The sequence below is a fragment of the Gnatocerus cornutus genome, chromosome 1 (assembly GCF_029298725.1).
Source record: "Gnatocerus cornutus isolate USDA-ARS CGAHR chromosome 1, icGnaCorn1.1, whole genome shotgun sequence".
NCBI classification, from domain to species: Eukaryota; Metazoa; Arthropoda; class Insecta; order Coleoptera; family Tenebrionidae; genus Gnatocerus; species Gnatocerus cornutus.
In genome coordinates this window covers 25,017,682-25,034,372 of record NC_142233.1, presented here as the reverse complement: position 1 = coordinate 25,034,372, position 16,691 = coordinate 25,017,682, and the positions used below count along the sequence as shown (strand labels likewise).

Here is a 16,691-nt window from a genome sequence, read left to right as displayed (position 1 = left end):
AACACATAATAGCAAAAATGCGTTTGACAAATTTATACGTTAACAGTTTTATTAAAATGCAATAATAAGTGATTAGGTTGTTTTTACATTTTTTTGACAATGTAACAACATATTTAAAAAAAATACAAGTTTTCTGAATATAGCTAAAAATAATTTTTGTGGATACTATACAGGTGTTCCAGAACTCATGACATTTTAGCCTCATTTCCACGGTCCGTTCTAGAGAGAACAGAATTTGATTTACGATGGAATTTGAGTTATTGCACCATATTTTGCGGTCAGAAAATTTGCAAATCCTATTGCACCCTTGGTTTACAATCCTCTGTTCCGATTCGGGCGGACAAGCTGGTTGAAACGCCGAACCACCACACGGACTACTACATTTGGTGATAACCAAACAGTTTTAATTACTCCAATTCTTTTAATTTGAACACTAATTTTTTATCATAATGTTAATTAAGTAAATAACATATAAATGTGGATTAATTTTAATAAAAATGGTGATAAATCTAGATGAACGTACTTACTTTCTGCATTGAAATTTATAGAATTATTGTATGAAAACAGGCGTCAATGAATGCAGGTTGGTAGGTTTCTTATCTACCCTTCTTAAATACCCTTTTGAAATAACCGACAGGTCTGTATTTTTGTGGATTTAGTCAGAGTTATTACCTGAAGATTTGAATTTTTAATTTCGTTCTATGAATTGAATTTTCTGGAGATTAATTAAAGTTAACATACCGACATATCCACGTAATAGGTAACTTGAAGTATTAATAAAATAAAATAAATGCATGAACATTCTGTACTGGTTCAAATGAACGAACCATCTTGTCTGTTCGACATCGGTTCGGCGGACATTTCAACGCAGAACCAAGACAGAACGCACCGGACAGTTCAACACAGAACGCACAGAATAATTGAAATTAGACGCCCAGAATTGATGTTTAAATAACTTTTCCACCAGTAAAATAATGTCAGCAATCATCAATTTAAATCCAGTAAGATTTTATCTTAACGTATTAACTTAACTTAGTTTCAATGATTCTGTGCGTTCTGTGTGTCCGTTGCGTTCTGTCTTGGTTCTGAATTGAAATGTCCGCCGAACCGATTCTGTCTTGGTTCTGTGTTGAAATGTTCGCCGGACCGATGTCGGTCAGACAAGATGGTTCGTTCATTTGAACCAGAACAGAATGGTCATGAATCTATTTCATTTTATTTATACTTCAAGTTACCTATTACGTGGATATGTCTGGTACGTTAACTTTCACTAATTTCTAAATTCTAAAAATTCAAATTTTCAGGTAATAACTCTGACCAAATCTACAAAAATACAGACTTGTCGGGTATTTCGAAAGGGTAAATCCACTCACAGAGATAAGAAACGTACCTACCTGCATTCATTCACACCTGTTTTCATACAATGATTCTGTAAATTTCAATGCAGGAAATAAGTACGTTCATCAACATTTATCACCATCTTTATTAAAATTAATCCACATTTATATGTGTTATTTATCTTATTAACATTATGATAAAAAATTAGTGTTCAAATTAAAAGAATTGGAGTAATTAAAACTGTTTGGTTATCACCAAATGTAGCAGTCCGTGTGGTGGTTCGGCGTTTCAACCAGCTTGTCCGCCCGAATCGGAACAGAGGATTGTAAACCAAGGGTGCAATAGGATTTGCAAATTTTCTGACCGCAAAATATGGTGTAATAACTCAAATTCCATCGTAAATCAAATTCTGTTCTCTCTAGAACGGACCGTGGAAATGAGGCTTTAGAGCAAGCGAGAGTGCCGACAGCAATATATAGGGTGATTTTGAATTGGTAGTGGAAAAAAAAGTTTTACGGAAATACGTAAAAGACGTTTTCGGTAATTTTTATTAATTTTAAGGTAAAGTAAAAATTCCAAAATTCGGACCTTACTCGGCGCCACTGATATGCACAAAATAGCCTTACCAATAAAGCACAGCATTTTGTTCGTCAATAGTGTACTTATGCATAGTAACCTTAGTAACATGAAAATTGAAATCAATTTCTTTTATTTTTTTCTTAAAACTGAGACAGCAATTTAAAAAATGAAATCTGCCAACTTCCTTCGTTTACAATAAGCTGTAATAGATTTTTTTGCGCCTCTAATTCAAAATTACCTGTAGATAGTGAATTTTAAAACAAAAATTGATTAAGTTTATAGTATTCAAAAAAGGATAAAAACTTAACAACCAATCCAAAAGCTTATTCTAGAGGTGGAGTAAAAGGTCATTCTAATTTCCTAGGCAACGAGAGTGTAATGTTCACTTGACCAATGAATGATAGTATGTGTCCATAGTTACCGATTTTCAAATTCTGTTTATTTTCGGGATTGGGTACCGTTTTTCTTAACTGTATTATTTTTTGAGCTAAAAAATTTTTGTTTCAAAATTTTAGTTCAGAATTGTTACCTCTATAAACCTTTTTTTTCTGGGTTACGAGTTTTGGAACACCTGTATAGATAACCTCAATAATACACAATGGCTTTGTAGAAAATTTTTCAATGTTACAACAAGACATTGTAAAGCTCTTAGTATTAGTTGCTTAGTTACGGAGACTGCCAAATTTTATTGAAAAAAGTTGAGCAGCATTGTCAAGTTTTTCCTTTGAAAAAAATTCATATTGTAAAGAGGACTAGGTTTAGATTAATTTTGCTTTGATTTCTGAGATGGTTTAATTGAACAGGGCATGGTTCTTCCTCTCATGGGCGCCTTTTTTTATCACCCTGTATATCTGATTTACTATTTTTAATTAAATTAGTTTGATCATAAGTCTAGAGCACCCTGTCGCGTAACTCTTTGAAGAATCTTTTTGTTGCCTCTGTCTGACCTCTTTTGTCGCTAATTCTATTTACCATCCCCATCAAGTGCGAGGCATTCCGAACACTCCGTCAAACACAAACTTACTGAGAAAAAGGTTAATTAATCTTGCTCTCGCCGTAGCTGAATAATGTATGAGATGCAACAAGCCCTAGACTTGACAAAGTCTATTTTTGTAAAAATGTCTTGTCGAAGCTCGACCAACTCTTCTTTCTCGTAGAAAAATTAACTTTGAAATATTGGATTACTTTCCGTCGATCCAATGAGCTTCACAAATTTCTTCAGCGTCTTGTAATCTCCGGTTGATATCATTATATCGACTAAATCTACTGTTCGCAACGCATAAACTCCCAATTTAATTTTCTACGATACATAAACTGACGTAAGCTTTCTTTTATGTGCAATATTTAAAACGAAATTAATGTGAATCCTGTCGCAGGCTGGCCTTTGCGTATTTAGGGTTCCAGATTATGCAACGTACTTTAAATTATTTAGGGCGTGGAATTTGTGGAGAAAGGACCCAGTTTTTTCTGAGGCGTTCCGGAAATAACTTTGGTTTAGTAGAACTGAAGCTGCTTACTCAAATAGATTGATTTTTAATACGACGGCGTTTAATTAAATTCTTAAACTCTCGTTGTAATGTTGGAAACGATTGTTTATCTGAAAACTGGCGCTTATTTCCATTAAAACCTAGTTCAAACAGATAAAGCTATTGCCATTTTATTACTATATTTACCAACTTGGGAAATTAAATCTGACGTGTTTGTTTATGATTTACATTTCTCATTAACAGCTAATGCTTTGCACGGCTCTAAACTATGTTTCCTTCATTTATCCCGCAGTTCATTAAAATATGTGCTAACGAAGCTGCAATTTGCTCTTTTTTTTATTCCAGAAACGTCGTCCGGCGACTAATGTTTGGTTTTATATTTGTGTCAAATAATGGTCTAGTCACTCCCAACGTACTAACGCGGTTCTATTATTTGGAATGTCGCTAAATGCACTATTTCTAAGCGGAACACATCCGGGATTAAATTTTTAGTATTCCAGTCGAAGCTGACCTCAATTTGAATATGTTTACGACACGTAAGCTCTATATTCTTGCAGATTATTTGTTAGAACATTCGCTGTCTGCATCTAGATGTGTTGCTTAGAATGTTATAAAAATTTGACATGTATACTTTGTTGCATTATTAAAAATATCTTCCGGGGCAGAATCTAAATATACAAGGTCCGGCAACACTTGTGTTCACCCCCAAAATCGTCTTTAATTTTAAAGATAAAATTTTAAAAATTTACATACGCTCATAGTTGACAAAGCTCTAGAAGCTGACGCAAAGATTTGTTTTTTATCACTAATAATTTTGGCGTCGCGACGCCTTAAAAATGTAATTTTTAGTTAATTGTGAGGGTTTGTGATATCAACCTCTAATTTCTTTTTTTTTTCATTATAAATGTGTTAAAAATATCTCGGTTGTCATTTTAGATTCAATGCAAATTGTCTTCAAAATTTGAGAAAAAAATGCTGTTTTATCAAGTTAGTTTCCAATTTTATTACGTCAAAATTGGGAACTACGTTTACACCCATCTGTCATTCTGGTGTCCATAAAGTGCAACATGCCCGTGTTAATCAAAGTTAACCTTTATAAGAGTGAATAAAGTGACTTGTGAAATTTTGGTGTAAACGTAGTTTGCCACTGCGCTGTCAGAATTTTGAAAACTAACTTGATAAAACAACGTTTATTTCGCAAATTTTAAACACAATTTGTATTAGATTTAAAATAAAAACTCAGATATTTGTATCACAGTTATGTTGAAAAAAATTGAATTCGCAATTTTTTCTGCAAAAACTCAAAAATCGCTAAAAATTATACTTAGACGTCGCGACGCCAACCAAACCGTGATAAAAAATAAATTTTTTGCGGTAGCTTCTAGAGCTTTGTCAACTATGAGTGTTGCGACTCTAATCAGACTCGTATGTAATTCTTAATATTTCGCTATTTCTTCTTGTCTAAACCGCACCCCTGTCTTGATCCCCAACTCTGATTTTATTACTTTTTACATCCTGTTGGTCTGACCATATTAATACTTCTTTAATTACTACTAATAAGCATGAACATTCCCGAACTCTGATCCAGCCACCTGCAAAGGCGTGAGAAAGTCCCGAACCCTTAGTCCGCCACCTGCTACTGATTCCCACTTCTTCACTTCCTACCAATCACATCTACATAAAACTACCCTCTCTTCTTTTACTTCTTTCTAAGATTTTTCTGTATAGTTGTAAGAGAACAAGTACCAATTCAACCACCGTTCAATAATCACAACAATTCTTGTAATACTTCACCCAATTTACCATTTACGTTATTAATATACCTCGTTATTTAAAATAAAAATAGTGTTTTATTCATTTAACAAGTACCAAAAGAAAACTACCTAATTCTCCGGTAAACGCAGAATTAGGAACCCGCGTTATACCAATAAAACACAACTTTGGTATAAACAATGAGCGTATGCAAAGTTTCAAAATTTTATCTTTAAAATTAAAGACGATTTTAGGGGTGGACACAAGTGTTGCCGGACCCTGTATAAAACTTTGAACATTTTTGAGTTAACCTAATAAACATTTTTGTTTTAGTGGTTATTGATTGGAATTGTGTCATTGCTCGCTGGCTTCTATGGTGTTAATTTATTGGTTCATTAGTATCTCTATAAATTCACCAGCTAAATCATATTGGAGCGTTCTATATTATTATCATCATAGAATTATCAGCATAATTGTAATGTCAATTGTACGTTAAATTCGCGCCCTAAGAGCTACAGGCAATTATTGGCTACACAGCATCAATTTCAGCTGCCGGATTACAGTACCAATTTTATTTATAACTTAACTGCCGAAAATTTTATAACAATTATTTATAAGCACTAACTTCGAAACGAACTCTTTCTTGACAATTCTTCTTCCAGACCCTTGACTGCCACTCATTTTAATTAAATTCTCAGTCGTTTGATGACTGGAATTCTTGCTCGTTTTATATTTACGATCGGATTTGATATAAAGATGTTGATTGGTTTTGCACTTTGTGTTCTCTTGTATTTGAGCGATTAGCAGCATTTCTCAGAATTTCCACAAAGTTCACCAAGTCTTTCATGAAATGTCGCCTATTTCAACTTGTCACTTACAGATGATGAAGTTAGTATTATTTTTGGATAAGTTTGCATCTATTTACAAATATTTCAAGGAATTCAAGACAAATAAAAAATTGACCTAGCGCATCCACCATTTTTGCATTACTTTATTATATTTCTTAAGCGCTTTTTGTATAAATTGTTGTTTTAATGTGATGTGATTTTCTGAAAAATTGTTTTCAAATGGAGCTTGAAAATCTAATTAAGTCTCTGAATCCTATCAGTCTCTGGCACATAACATCGCAAAGTGTAATTACTGTGCACAGGTGAAATGGGTGCTCTCCACTCATTATGGCCTGCGATAATTAATAGGAAAGCTTGTCATCGACATGTAAACGTATTGTCGTGTGTCAACGGGAAAGCGTAATGAAACAACTTCCAGACGTGGCACTGTAGTAAAGGAATTCTCATCAACAAAATTAATTCATAAATATATAACGAGCCTTTGACATTTTGTGGAACATCAGTGAAAATGTGCCTCGGGAAACGGTTTTTAACGTAACAGGAATAAATTGGAATATAATGACTTACTTAGCGCAAAAAATAAAGTTGATTAATGTTAAAAGAGAAACCAATGAAAAATATGTCTGGGAATATTGAGCGTGGGTCACAAAGTTAAAAGCATTGAAATGTGCAAGACATTTATACATTTATCTTGGTGTTCGCTCTATCTTTCACTTCGTTTGGACCAATCGGCTTTGCGCATTTAAATTGGACGCCAAGGACCTAGATTAAACCCAACATGTACAACACGCAACATTTTGCTATCTAAAATAAGCAGGAGGACTATTAAGAAGGCAACAAAGGACAGCATTAATCAGAGTTGCCTCCCAGAGACTTAATGACTGTTTCACACTGAGGACAATTTGACTATTCGAGGTTTGTGTTGTGAAAATACATGGAGCTTATTCGTTTTGTTTTGTTTTTCATATTTTATATTTTTCGTTCTATTGTTCTGGTACTGAACTTTTACTAAGACTAAAAACACTAAGAACGGTAAATTTTGTTTTATTTAAAACAACATTTTCTTCATATAAAATTTTGCAACTTGCAATTACAATACATAATTTAAAAAAAAACTGCTTGAATATAAGTGGAAATTTACAATTTCATCTAGAAAACTACGCCGCGCGGCGTCTATTTGAATCTAAAGCATGTAAACTGGCATGGAAAATTATTTCAGGTTGATTTACTAACAAAAATTCAGGAAGTTATTTTAATTTTCAACCCTTTAAATAAATACATGTTGGCAATTTTAAGCTCCCTCTAAATAGTTTAATAGGAAATTATGACATTTTACATAATCGAATTGGTCCTGTCAGTTTTTCACCTTAGAAAGGTTTGTTTTTGAGCAGCTCGAATAAGAATCCATCAAGACGACAGGTAAATATCATTTATTAAATTAATTTTAAAAGCCTAAAAGTTACACAACTAGTTAACTAACTCAGATCAATTTTTATTTCAGAATACAAACTTTTCTAATATTAAATTCTCTTCATCAACTTTGATTATTTTATAGCTCCATTCTAAACAGAATGAAATTATGTCTTGAATTTATGAACCGATTTATTGCTTGCTAACAACAGAATCATAATTTGGTTTGATATTTTAGTGGTTTATTTATGCCTCGTTAACCATCAAACACTATTTTTAATTATCGCCGAATAAATTAAATTTATTTTAATTGCCTTAGTAAGTATAGCAAATTTATCAGCAATGAAAAATCATTCAGTTTTAATCGGTCATGCATATAAACTTTTGTACTATTAAATAATATTAATCATTGCTGTTAATTTTTTATTACTATTATTAACGGTAGATTTAATAACTCATAAAATTATTGTTTATTGAATATTTATGGCAATTTTAAAAAATTAACGCCCATTAAGTGCGGTCCTGACGATACCTGATTGGACAGTAATAAACTCCGATATTAAACTAAAAATTTAGGGAGCTCTTGTGCTAAATTATCATAATTATTATCATATCATTACCACTTTAAAAGGCAATTATTATAAAGAAAATCGGTCGTGTTCGAAAAGTCGGATAAGGCATTTCAAGACACTTGTGGGCAGAAAAGAACAAAAAATGTTTTACGAAAACAAAGCAAAAATACTTATTTTCGCGCCGAAATTGCTCTCAAATGAGTTCTGTAATGTGATAAAAATGGATAAAATAAAATAAATGAATTAAAGCTGAAGGCATTTGCTAGAGAGACGTCAAATGTTTTTTGCCCTATAAACTATCTAAAACTGAATTCTTCTAATCGATAGCGACAATAATAAAATTAATTTTTATTTTTATTTTTAAGGTGGAAAAGTCATCATAAATGACGAAACAAATTGTGCAAATAATACTTCGTTATTGTAAAGATTACTTTCCTTTTGAATGCTTTAAAAAAACAATTTAGCCGAAGGCGGAGGAAGTAGGAAACCGAGACCTCATTAAAGGAGAAAGGACATGAGAGATGCGGAATAACGGACAAGAAGGAAAAAACAGGGGACAGAAATAAATGGAAGAGAATAAATTCAACAGGACGTTTTTCAAAGACCCTAAAGTACCATTTAATATATTATAAATTGTTCATTATAGAGCTTTACTACATAGAAAATATTACGTATCAACAAAATGTACAAGACGACTTTCAATAAAAGAAGTTCTATCCTTAAGTAGAGAAAAATAGTGTAACAAAAGGTTGCTGTTGCAAAATTCTTCAAAAAATCTGAGACGTTGCAGTGGTCCCGATGGCAAATCTAGCTGGACAAAAATCAAAAATCAAGTTTGTTAATTTGAATTTCTGAATAATGTAGACTGCTCTAAAATCTTCTGTCCCAAAAACTCAAAACTCTTCTGCCTCAAAAAATGTCTGAGAATCGTTCGGCGTCGGCGTCGTATTTTTACTTCCTTGGTGTGCGAATTTATTGACATTGTTGTAAAGCAATAATGCTAAAAATGTTTCAAATTTATTGGCATTATTGTAAAGCAACTTTATTATATTGGTTACTTTTATTACACATATTCCGCTAACTGTGTCCTGGAAGTATTTCTATAAAATTCTAGACCAGCTTACAAACTGCTCTCACAATTTTTAACGTGTTCTAAGTTTGTACCGACATTGTTGAAAAATGTTTAAAAGCAATTTTGCTTTTGTTGGGAAATTTCCATTTCCATATTTCCATATTTTACAATTTACGCATATTATCTACTATGAAATTTAATAATATGTATGACTGTGCTGCATATTCGAAAGTGTTCAATTCAATTTAATTCTGTGGTGGTTGGTGTGAATGGCGTCATTTCATGTATTCCCAAAATGAATTTTTTATCATATCATATCCCGCCACCATCTTGAAAACTACCAATTTAAATGTGTAAATACGAAAACTTAGTTTTTCTTTTTTTCAGGAGAACATCCAGCAGCAATGCAGCACGGCGGTCAGCTTCGCTTGGAGTATCCATTTTCAGCATGCTTGCTCAGCGTTCTGGTGGCGGTGGCGGGGCCATAAAAACTTTCAACTCCCGGGAACAAAGCTCGAAAGTTAAGAAAAAAAGTGTCATCCTGAAAACATGTATAAATGTGTAAATAGTGTAGAACAGTGCAGTGATGAATTCTGAGCAGAATCGTTGAGACTCGTGCAGGAAATGTTAAGTAAAGAAATATTAAACGGATTTATTCTAATTTCGCTCTTTTTTTACGTTTAGGAAAACAAGCGTGTTTATGTACAGAAAATGGACTGAGTGACGGTTTTTGTAAGTTTAATACAGTTTGAACTTCCTGAATTCATTTATAATTCACCGGAAATGCTTTGTCTATCCGTCGGAATTTCCAGGAGTGTTTTTCGTTGATCACTTAAAGTGCTTTAAAGCTCAAAATTTCGTAAACTAGTGTTGTGACCGTACGAACAATCAGTGATTTTTTTAATTTTTAGATTGTCACAGTTGTTGTAAATAAACACAGTAATCATCAGAGGATATGAGAGAAATTTACTATGTTAAAGCTACTAATACGACATAATTATACGACTTTTTTTCAGCGTCCTTCATTATTATTATTATAGACGTAATGATAATGGTGAATTTGTATATATTATTAGGGCCATATCTATAACTTATTAAAATATTGTACATTTATATGAGACTTTTAAGGGATATTGTTATTTTTTTAAAGGAAATCTATTCAATGTAGAAACGACTCACATTGTTCTTGTTTTACTTCTACTCACAGTTTATTATGTTCAATTGTCGGTCGTTATGTTTGTTCTATTTTTAAAGGTTGTCATTGATAAAATTTGATGTTTCTTAAAAATGTTGTTAAAATGTAATAAAACATCTCAATAAAATCACATAAAACGTAAAGCTTGAAGCTAGTTTTTTTTATTCTGAGATTAAAATAAGATACGGTCTGATATTAGAAATGTTTTATTAAATGTAGAAACTTTTGTGTATACCAGTGTTCCTCACTCAATTCATAGGAAAATAACATGCGAACTTGAGCTTTATTTTTTTCGTGCTTTCTCGAATCTCGAAATTAAATTCAGTTTATACTCGATTGTGCTTTAAGAAATTTTTAATTTGTGAGCTATTTTTAGAATTCAATGTCCTTGCGGCATTATTCAAATAATTGAATCAACAACGTGAAATTTCAAACTTCTCACTCGATATTTCGAAATTGGTGTTTTTGAAAATTAAAGAGCTATCTAAGGTGACCTTACTTTTCAAAGTTACCTGCGCGTAGGAAGTGCCACAGGTAAACACGAACTTTAGAAAAGGTTATTTTAGACATAAAAAAAACGACATTACAGAGTGACAGATCCACATTTCTCAGTTACACACCTTCGAAAATTTTACATTTTTTTACTATTGGCGTGATAACACTGAACTTTAAATAACTTTTAGATTTACAATTTTCGAAAAAACATAATTCAAATTCCCGGAGAACGCACGGTACTTACCTGTATGCATGAAGTTCTAGATCGAAGTTGGCCGAATTTTATTAGTCAGGGTTTTGTCAGCTATATCTTATCTAACTCATTGTTATTCTTCGAAGGTGAAACACAAAGATAGGTGGTAGAGGTTTGTAAATTGTTATAGGTGAGAAGAGCTGTTGTCATTCAGACCCTAAAGGTGTTGAGCTATAACCAATTGCCATTACACCATTGCTTCAAGGGTTTACTAATTCCAATAGCTTTAGTTTCAAAATTAGAACCTTTGTGTTGCAATATATTATGTAAACCTCATTTTCTTGCAGAGAATTTTTTGTAGGTGTGAAATTTAAAATGCGACGATTTTTTCCATTTTATTTTATATTTTTATCACATTAATGTTTTGCCAATAGTAAAAACTTGAGAGTTGCTTTACTACAGGAATTTTTAAGCTCTCTTTTAAATAAGTAAATTCATTGCAGAAATTATTACTATTTGCTAAAATCTTTCACTTTTTAATTCAATTCACAGAAAGTTGTTTGAACCATTTACCTTAAAAATATGCTAGCCAGATTTTCTGAAATCGATTCGTTGAAGCATTAACGGTTGTTCTCTACCGGTTGCAAAAGAACGAAGTAAAGTCAATATTCCAAGAAAATAGACGCACTAATGTAAAATCGCTTTGAAACTGCCAAACAAAAAGAACAAAACCTCCTAAAATTAAACATGCAAGTACCGTGACGTAATTTTTAGAAACCATTTTCCAGCAGCTGTTGTCTTAAAAAACTACCATTATAGGAACATCGCGGTAGTTTTATTACTGCGGAAAATGCAAGAGTTATGGTGATTTAATAACGTTAATGAAAATATGTTTTAAAGTTTTTCATCGCTGTTCCTGCACTTCTAAAGAATTATTTGCATTTTCTAATTGCGCTACCGCACTTCAAAGAAATCTCGCTACAAACGCGATGTATTTAAATAAAAAAACTAATTAATAATTCATCGTTCCAATAACGGAGTAGAGTAACCTCGTGAGGGGCCATCCTTTCCACGTCAATGTAATTATATTTAATGACCGGAAATAAAAATGTATATTTGCAAGGATGAGTTAACCAAGCAGATCACAGCTAACGGTTTTGTAATTACAGATTTCGGGTCATTTTTGTTTTTAAAAGTATTTGCATTTGTGTGCAAACAAGTTCATTGTTACAATTTGACCGTGGCCGTTTAAATAATTAATGAACATCCCTTTACGCGCTCACTCCAAGATTAATTTATGGACCCACCGAGTGCACAATAGGCCAACAAACAAGAGTCGATTAAATAAATAATTTTAACGTTTTGTTATTTGAGGAGGAAGAGGAAATTTGGAACTGCGGAATGTGATAACTCTACAATTTGTGATTGATCTCTTTGACAGGATTGCCAAGAAGGAAATCAGTACAGGAAATTTAAACGAAATCTCTTGTGTTGTAACTAACTAGGTTAAGTTAATATCAGGCTCCCGCTTTTGTGATTTAGATAATGAGCTGTTTCATTGCAGTCAAATCGCAACATAAAGCAAATTTAGGTCAGCGGTCAAAAGTAGATTGAAATTTGCCTGAAGCCTCAACTGAAAATAGCAAATTTTGGTCTCTGACTCTGCCATTTTCGGGCTCAATTAACATTATGACATAACAATATTATTAGTGGACTTCATTTCTTTGACAGGGCGAAATAAATCTGCATTTCAGATATTTAACTTCGACTTTGGATACTTTAGCTCTAGACTGACGACAAAATCTACTTTATCTTAGCGATCACAGGTCTTATTAAAGTTAAAAGCCACTCAACTTAATATATGCAATTTTTTAAGCTTCCGCTAGCGCACTAAATGCATTAAGTTTTTTTGCAAAAGTTCCGAATAAAATAGTGAAAAAGGAGTTTTATTGGCAGATTGACTTAGCGAATAGAAAAAAAATCACAACTTTTTATTGTACAAATCCGCAAAATATAACAATAACACAAATTTAGAACTAAATAACAAGCGCTGTTGTCACTTTAATTAACACTTAACGTAAGATTTTCTCCCAACAAATTCTGAACAACTGGTTCGGTGAAATACGACTTAAACTCCCCATCCACGGACCTCAATCCTACCATAAAAGTGTACTCGCTCTGATTACCTTGAAACTGGAAAACTGGTCTATCTGTCTCATAGATCTGAGGCTTGGAGTCTAAACTTCTTCCCGGATAGACGTACACCTCGTAGAAGAAGGCTCCCACATAGTAGGGGACATACGGCTCGCGCCAATACATCATGAAAGCTCCATCTGTTCGTGACGTCAATCGTACTTTGTAGGGTTGCAAGAAATGTGGAACTTTGTATGAGACAATCGGGGTTGGTTGAGAGCCGACGACGTCTGTGGCAACTTTAATATCGTACGATTTGCCGTAAATTACGCGCAAAGTTTGCCCTAACTCCATGGAGGTGCTTCTTGGGTGTGTTATTAGCATGAGGCGGGGAGAGTCCGATTCGTGAACAGTTACCTGAAAATGGTAAAAAAAAAAAACGTTTTAGTTATTCGCCAAATTTTATTTTTCTTTAGAGAAAGAGGATTCATTCAAACGATCAACTTCCTTTTATGTTTAAGCGCATCAGTGCTTCAACAATTTGGTTCATATTTTCCATCAAATGGCATAATTACGTTGCAATTACTTTTGTTACAATTGATGGATTTAGTGGAATTTGAAACTTTAATTTAAGTGGACGAAATTTTTTTGCTTGCTTTCTTACACCATTATCGCGATTATCTTGATGCTGATCTTAAATTACAACCTTGACTCCTGGGTAAAGACAATAAATTTGAAACGGAGATCTTAAAGAATATCCAAACAGTATATTAAAACCTAGTTTTATAACAAGCGTATTAAAACACTATTTTTAACTGACAAGGGTTTTTAAGTTTTATAAAACCAGTTTTTTATGTAATTTTTTTAGTATGCCCATTAAATCCATTTTTCTGACGTTGCTATAGTAACGCATCCGATGCGGAAACAGTCTGTTAACGCACTCAAAACGAATACTGCAATCGCAACCACAGCAAATAAGGAAATAGCTATTTTGCAATGGTATTATTTTACGCACTTGCCGTCATATTCAATATTCGTTTCGCACGATTAGCAAACAAAATTTTTTTCTATAATCGCAAAATGCAATTTTTTTTGGAATGTGGATTCAATTACTAAAATTTTGATTTTTACGAAGATTTTACGGTTGAAATTTAATAAATCGGCGCGAATACGCGTAAAAGTGGATAAATCATTTATAAATGGTGGTATAAAACTATTGCTTATTTACCATTTCAATTCATGTCAATGTGACATACACTATTATGCGCTTAAGTCTAAAAGAATGAAAGAAAATGACAATCAAAATGTGTACTTTTTATATTGCAATTTTTTTTGTATAAAAAATATTTTTTAAACTTCTGAAAACTGAGTGAGTTACCATTTGAGGAGCATTGATTGATTGTTTTTGACCGAGTCGTGTTTAAAATTCCATGTATGAAGTACGGAAAATATTGAGGTTGCACACATTTCAGTAAACAATGAATTAGTCGCAGCATTTTTTACGGAAGATATTTGTATAATTTTGAATTGTATATTCATTCGCAATTGGGAATATTGTGCAAAAGGATATGAGGGTAAATTGCACTTCAATGTGTCATGTCGTTTTCAATGGATTGTCAAAAAGGTGGTACATTTTGGTATATTTTTTTTATTTGTTTTACTGGTCAGAAAAAAATTTATGACTGTAAAACCTCTCTATTTCGTTAGTGTAAAGGGAAATTGAAACGTCAGCGACTTACCAAATATCCAACGGGTGTAGCAATGTTTGGACACGAAGCCGACCATTTAATTAGTAAACAGGGTTGTTCGTCGGGGATAAATTCAACTTGTAGGTTTTGGGGGGATGATAGTTCGTCGATCAGAGTACCAATCGTGCGTACATTTCGAGCCGGATGAGCGATTTTCGTGTTTGAATTTACAACCCCCACAGCAAAGATGTATTGAGTACAAAACGTTAAATTACCGATCTCAGCATACAAGTCCTTCGTGGTCATCTTTGGCTCTAAAATACATCTTTGATTTGAACACTAAAAATTACCTTCCCACCTTTCAAGGCCTCTTCCATGTTAACTCCATAGTACACTCCATAAGTCCAATTTAGGTCATATTCTTTTAAAGGCTTTCCCCAGGACACAAAAACAACGTTACCAATCTTTGGAAGCACGTCGATGTTAATAATTTCCATATCGATGTATGGAGCGTTTTGTCCTTGATTTTCCGTAGTTGTCTCGGGTAACTGATTTTCAGGTTCAGTTGTTGGAGTTTCTGTTTCGGTGATTTGGCCCTGGCAACAATAAAACGAAAAAATTAAACTTATAAAAAAAATCACTCACGTAAATTAAAAGCGCAAAGGACATTAACAAAGTTACTAAACCAGAACGGTGCATGCTGGTAAAACTGCGAATAAACTGTTAGAAACGAAGCCAACATAACGGACGTGCACAATTCCCAATGTCAAATAAAAAATAGGTAACACTGACGGTGTCACATCACTTATAAAAATGTTATTGTGGAGGGGAAACGAATTGTGTTACGGTTTTTTATTGCATTATGACCCAAGGTGTTTAGGAGCTTGCTTTTAACGTTCTTTCAAATAAATATTCACTTACATAAAGTAAGAAGATAGCAACTTTTCGTGTTGGGAGAAGTTTAATAATAAAGCTCTTTAATACTTGAGCTTGAGTTCTTAGACACTTCTATCAAAAACATTCTTTCAGGAATTACTAAACATGTATCAGAGTAACTTTTTATGAAAGAAAGTTTGTCGCTGCTTAGTATCTGCTTTCAATAATTTACGGTAAAATTAAGGACAGGAAGTTGGTGTCGTTTGTTCTCAAAGTTCCGTATAGTTCTCTATTGTTTTGGTTGTCAATTTTATTTTCAAACAGAAAATGTTTAATAAATTGAATACCAATGTTGAGAATCACAGTTTTGAATAAATTATCGTCTGTGGAGATTGTCTGTTAATAGTATTGATCATGTAGGCCTATACTTAAAACAAATTTATTTTATATATAAAACTATCGTTTTAGTACTTTTTTCTATAAGGTACATAAGTGAAAGTAATCCTTCCTTCGATAAACATAGAATGTACGGAATGTCCCACTTAATTTTCCAAAAACTGAAAATTTACTTAACATTATTAAAGCGAATGTAAACAAAATTGAGATTCTGCTAATTGGAAGAATTAAGAACAATGGTCACTAGTAAAATTTTGAACTGTTTTTGTTCATGAGCAAGCTAAGAATTTATAAAAATTACATATTAAGAATTCTAAAATTCTCTTTATCATCATAGTATTTATTATCTGTAAAATCATTTAAATAAAGTAGCATAATACAGCGTGCCCAGAACTCGCAAAATTCTGTCTTGCATCCCAAGAGACAATTTGCAAAAACAAAATTTCTAAGCACATTAGGACGGTTTCAACTGAAATTAACTCCTGATTAATTTCCTCTTTGGTAGAATTTGATTGGCAGGGAAACAATCACATATTACTTTAACATCATGTTAAGTACATATTTAATTAGAATTAAGAATTTAATTTAGGTTTAATAAGTTTGCTCAATTCCATAAATAAGTAACTCTAAGTTTGGTAAGTTTAGAATTGACGACAA

The 16,691-nt window shown here is 32.7% G+C and overlaps 2 protein-coding genes across 4 annotated transcripts in view; one reads left to right on the top strand and one right to left on the bottom strand.

Moving 5' to 3' along the window:
* The window catches only part of LOC148180962 (neurotrimin-like), a 117,996-nt gene extending 107,676 nt beyond the window's left edge, over positions 1 to 10,320 (top strand). Inside the window, exon 6 of one of the 2 annotated variants that reach the window (XM_088032445.1) lies at positions 9,449 to 10,320. In XM_088032445.1, the coding sequence (XP_087888571.1) occupies positions 9,449 to 9,546 (98 nt within the window). In that variant the 3' untranslated portion in view covers positions 9,547 to 10,320. Of the gene's footprint in view, positions 1 to 9,445 lie in introns of both variants that reach the window. The other variant, XM_088032439.1, reaches the window with a different exon arrangement.
* Positions 10,321 to 12,913: 2,593 nt separating this feature from the next.
* Positions 12,914 to 15,528, bottom strand: LOC148180961 (uncharacterized). 2 transcript variants are annotated; one of them, XM_088043995.1, is made up of 4 exons: positions 15,408 to 15,528; positions 15,121 to 15,358; positions 14,814 to 15,076; positions 12,914 to 13,491 (listed from the first exon to the last, which is right to left on the bottom strand). In XM_088043995.1, exons 1-4 carry the CDS (start codon positions 15,459 to 15,461, stop codon positions 13,003 to 13,005), a joined length of 1,044 nt encoding a protein of 347 aa, XP_087900121.1. In that variant the 5' UTR covers positions 15,462 to 15,528; the 3' UTR covers positions 12,914 to 13,002. The 2 variants fall into 2 exon arrangements, with proteins under 2 accessions (XP_087900121.1, XP_087900129.1); XM_088044003.1 differs by having other exon boundaries at positions 15,121 to 15,386; positions 15,436 to 15,476.
* Between the last annotated feature and the right edge of the window lie 1,163 nt (positions 15,529 to 16,691).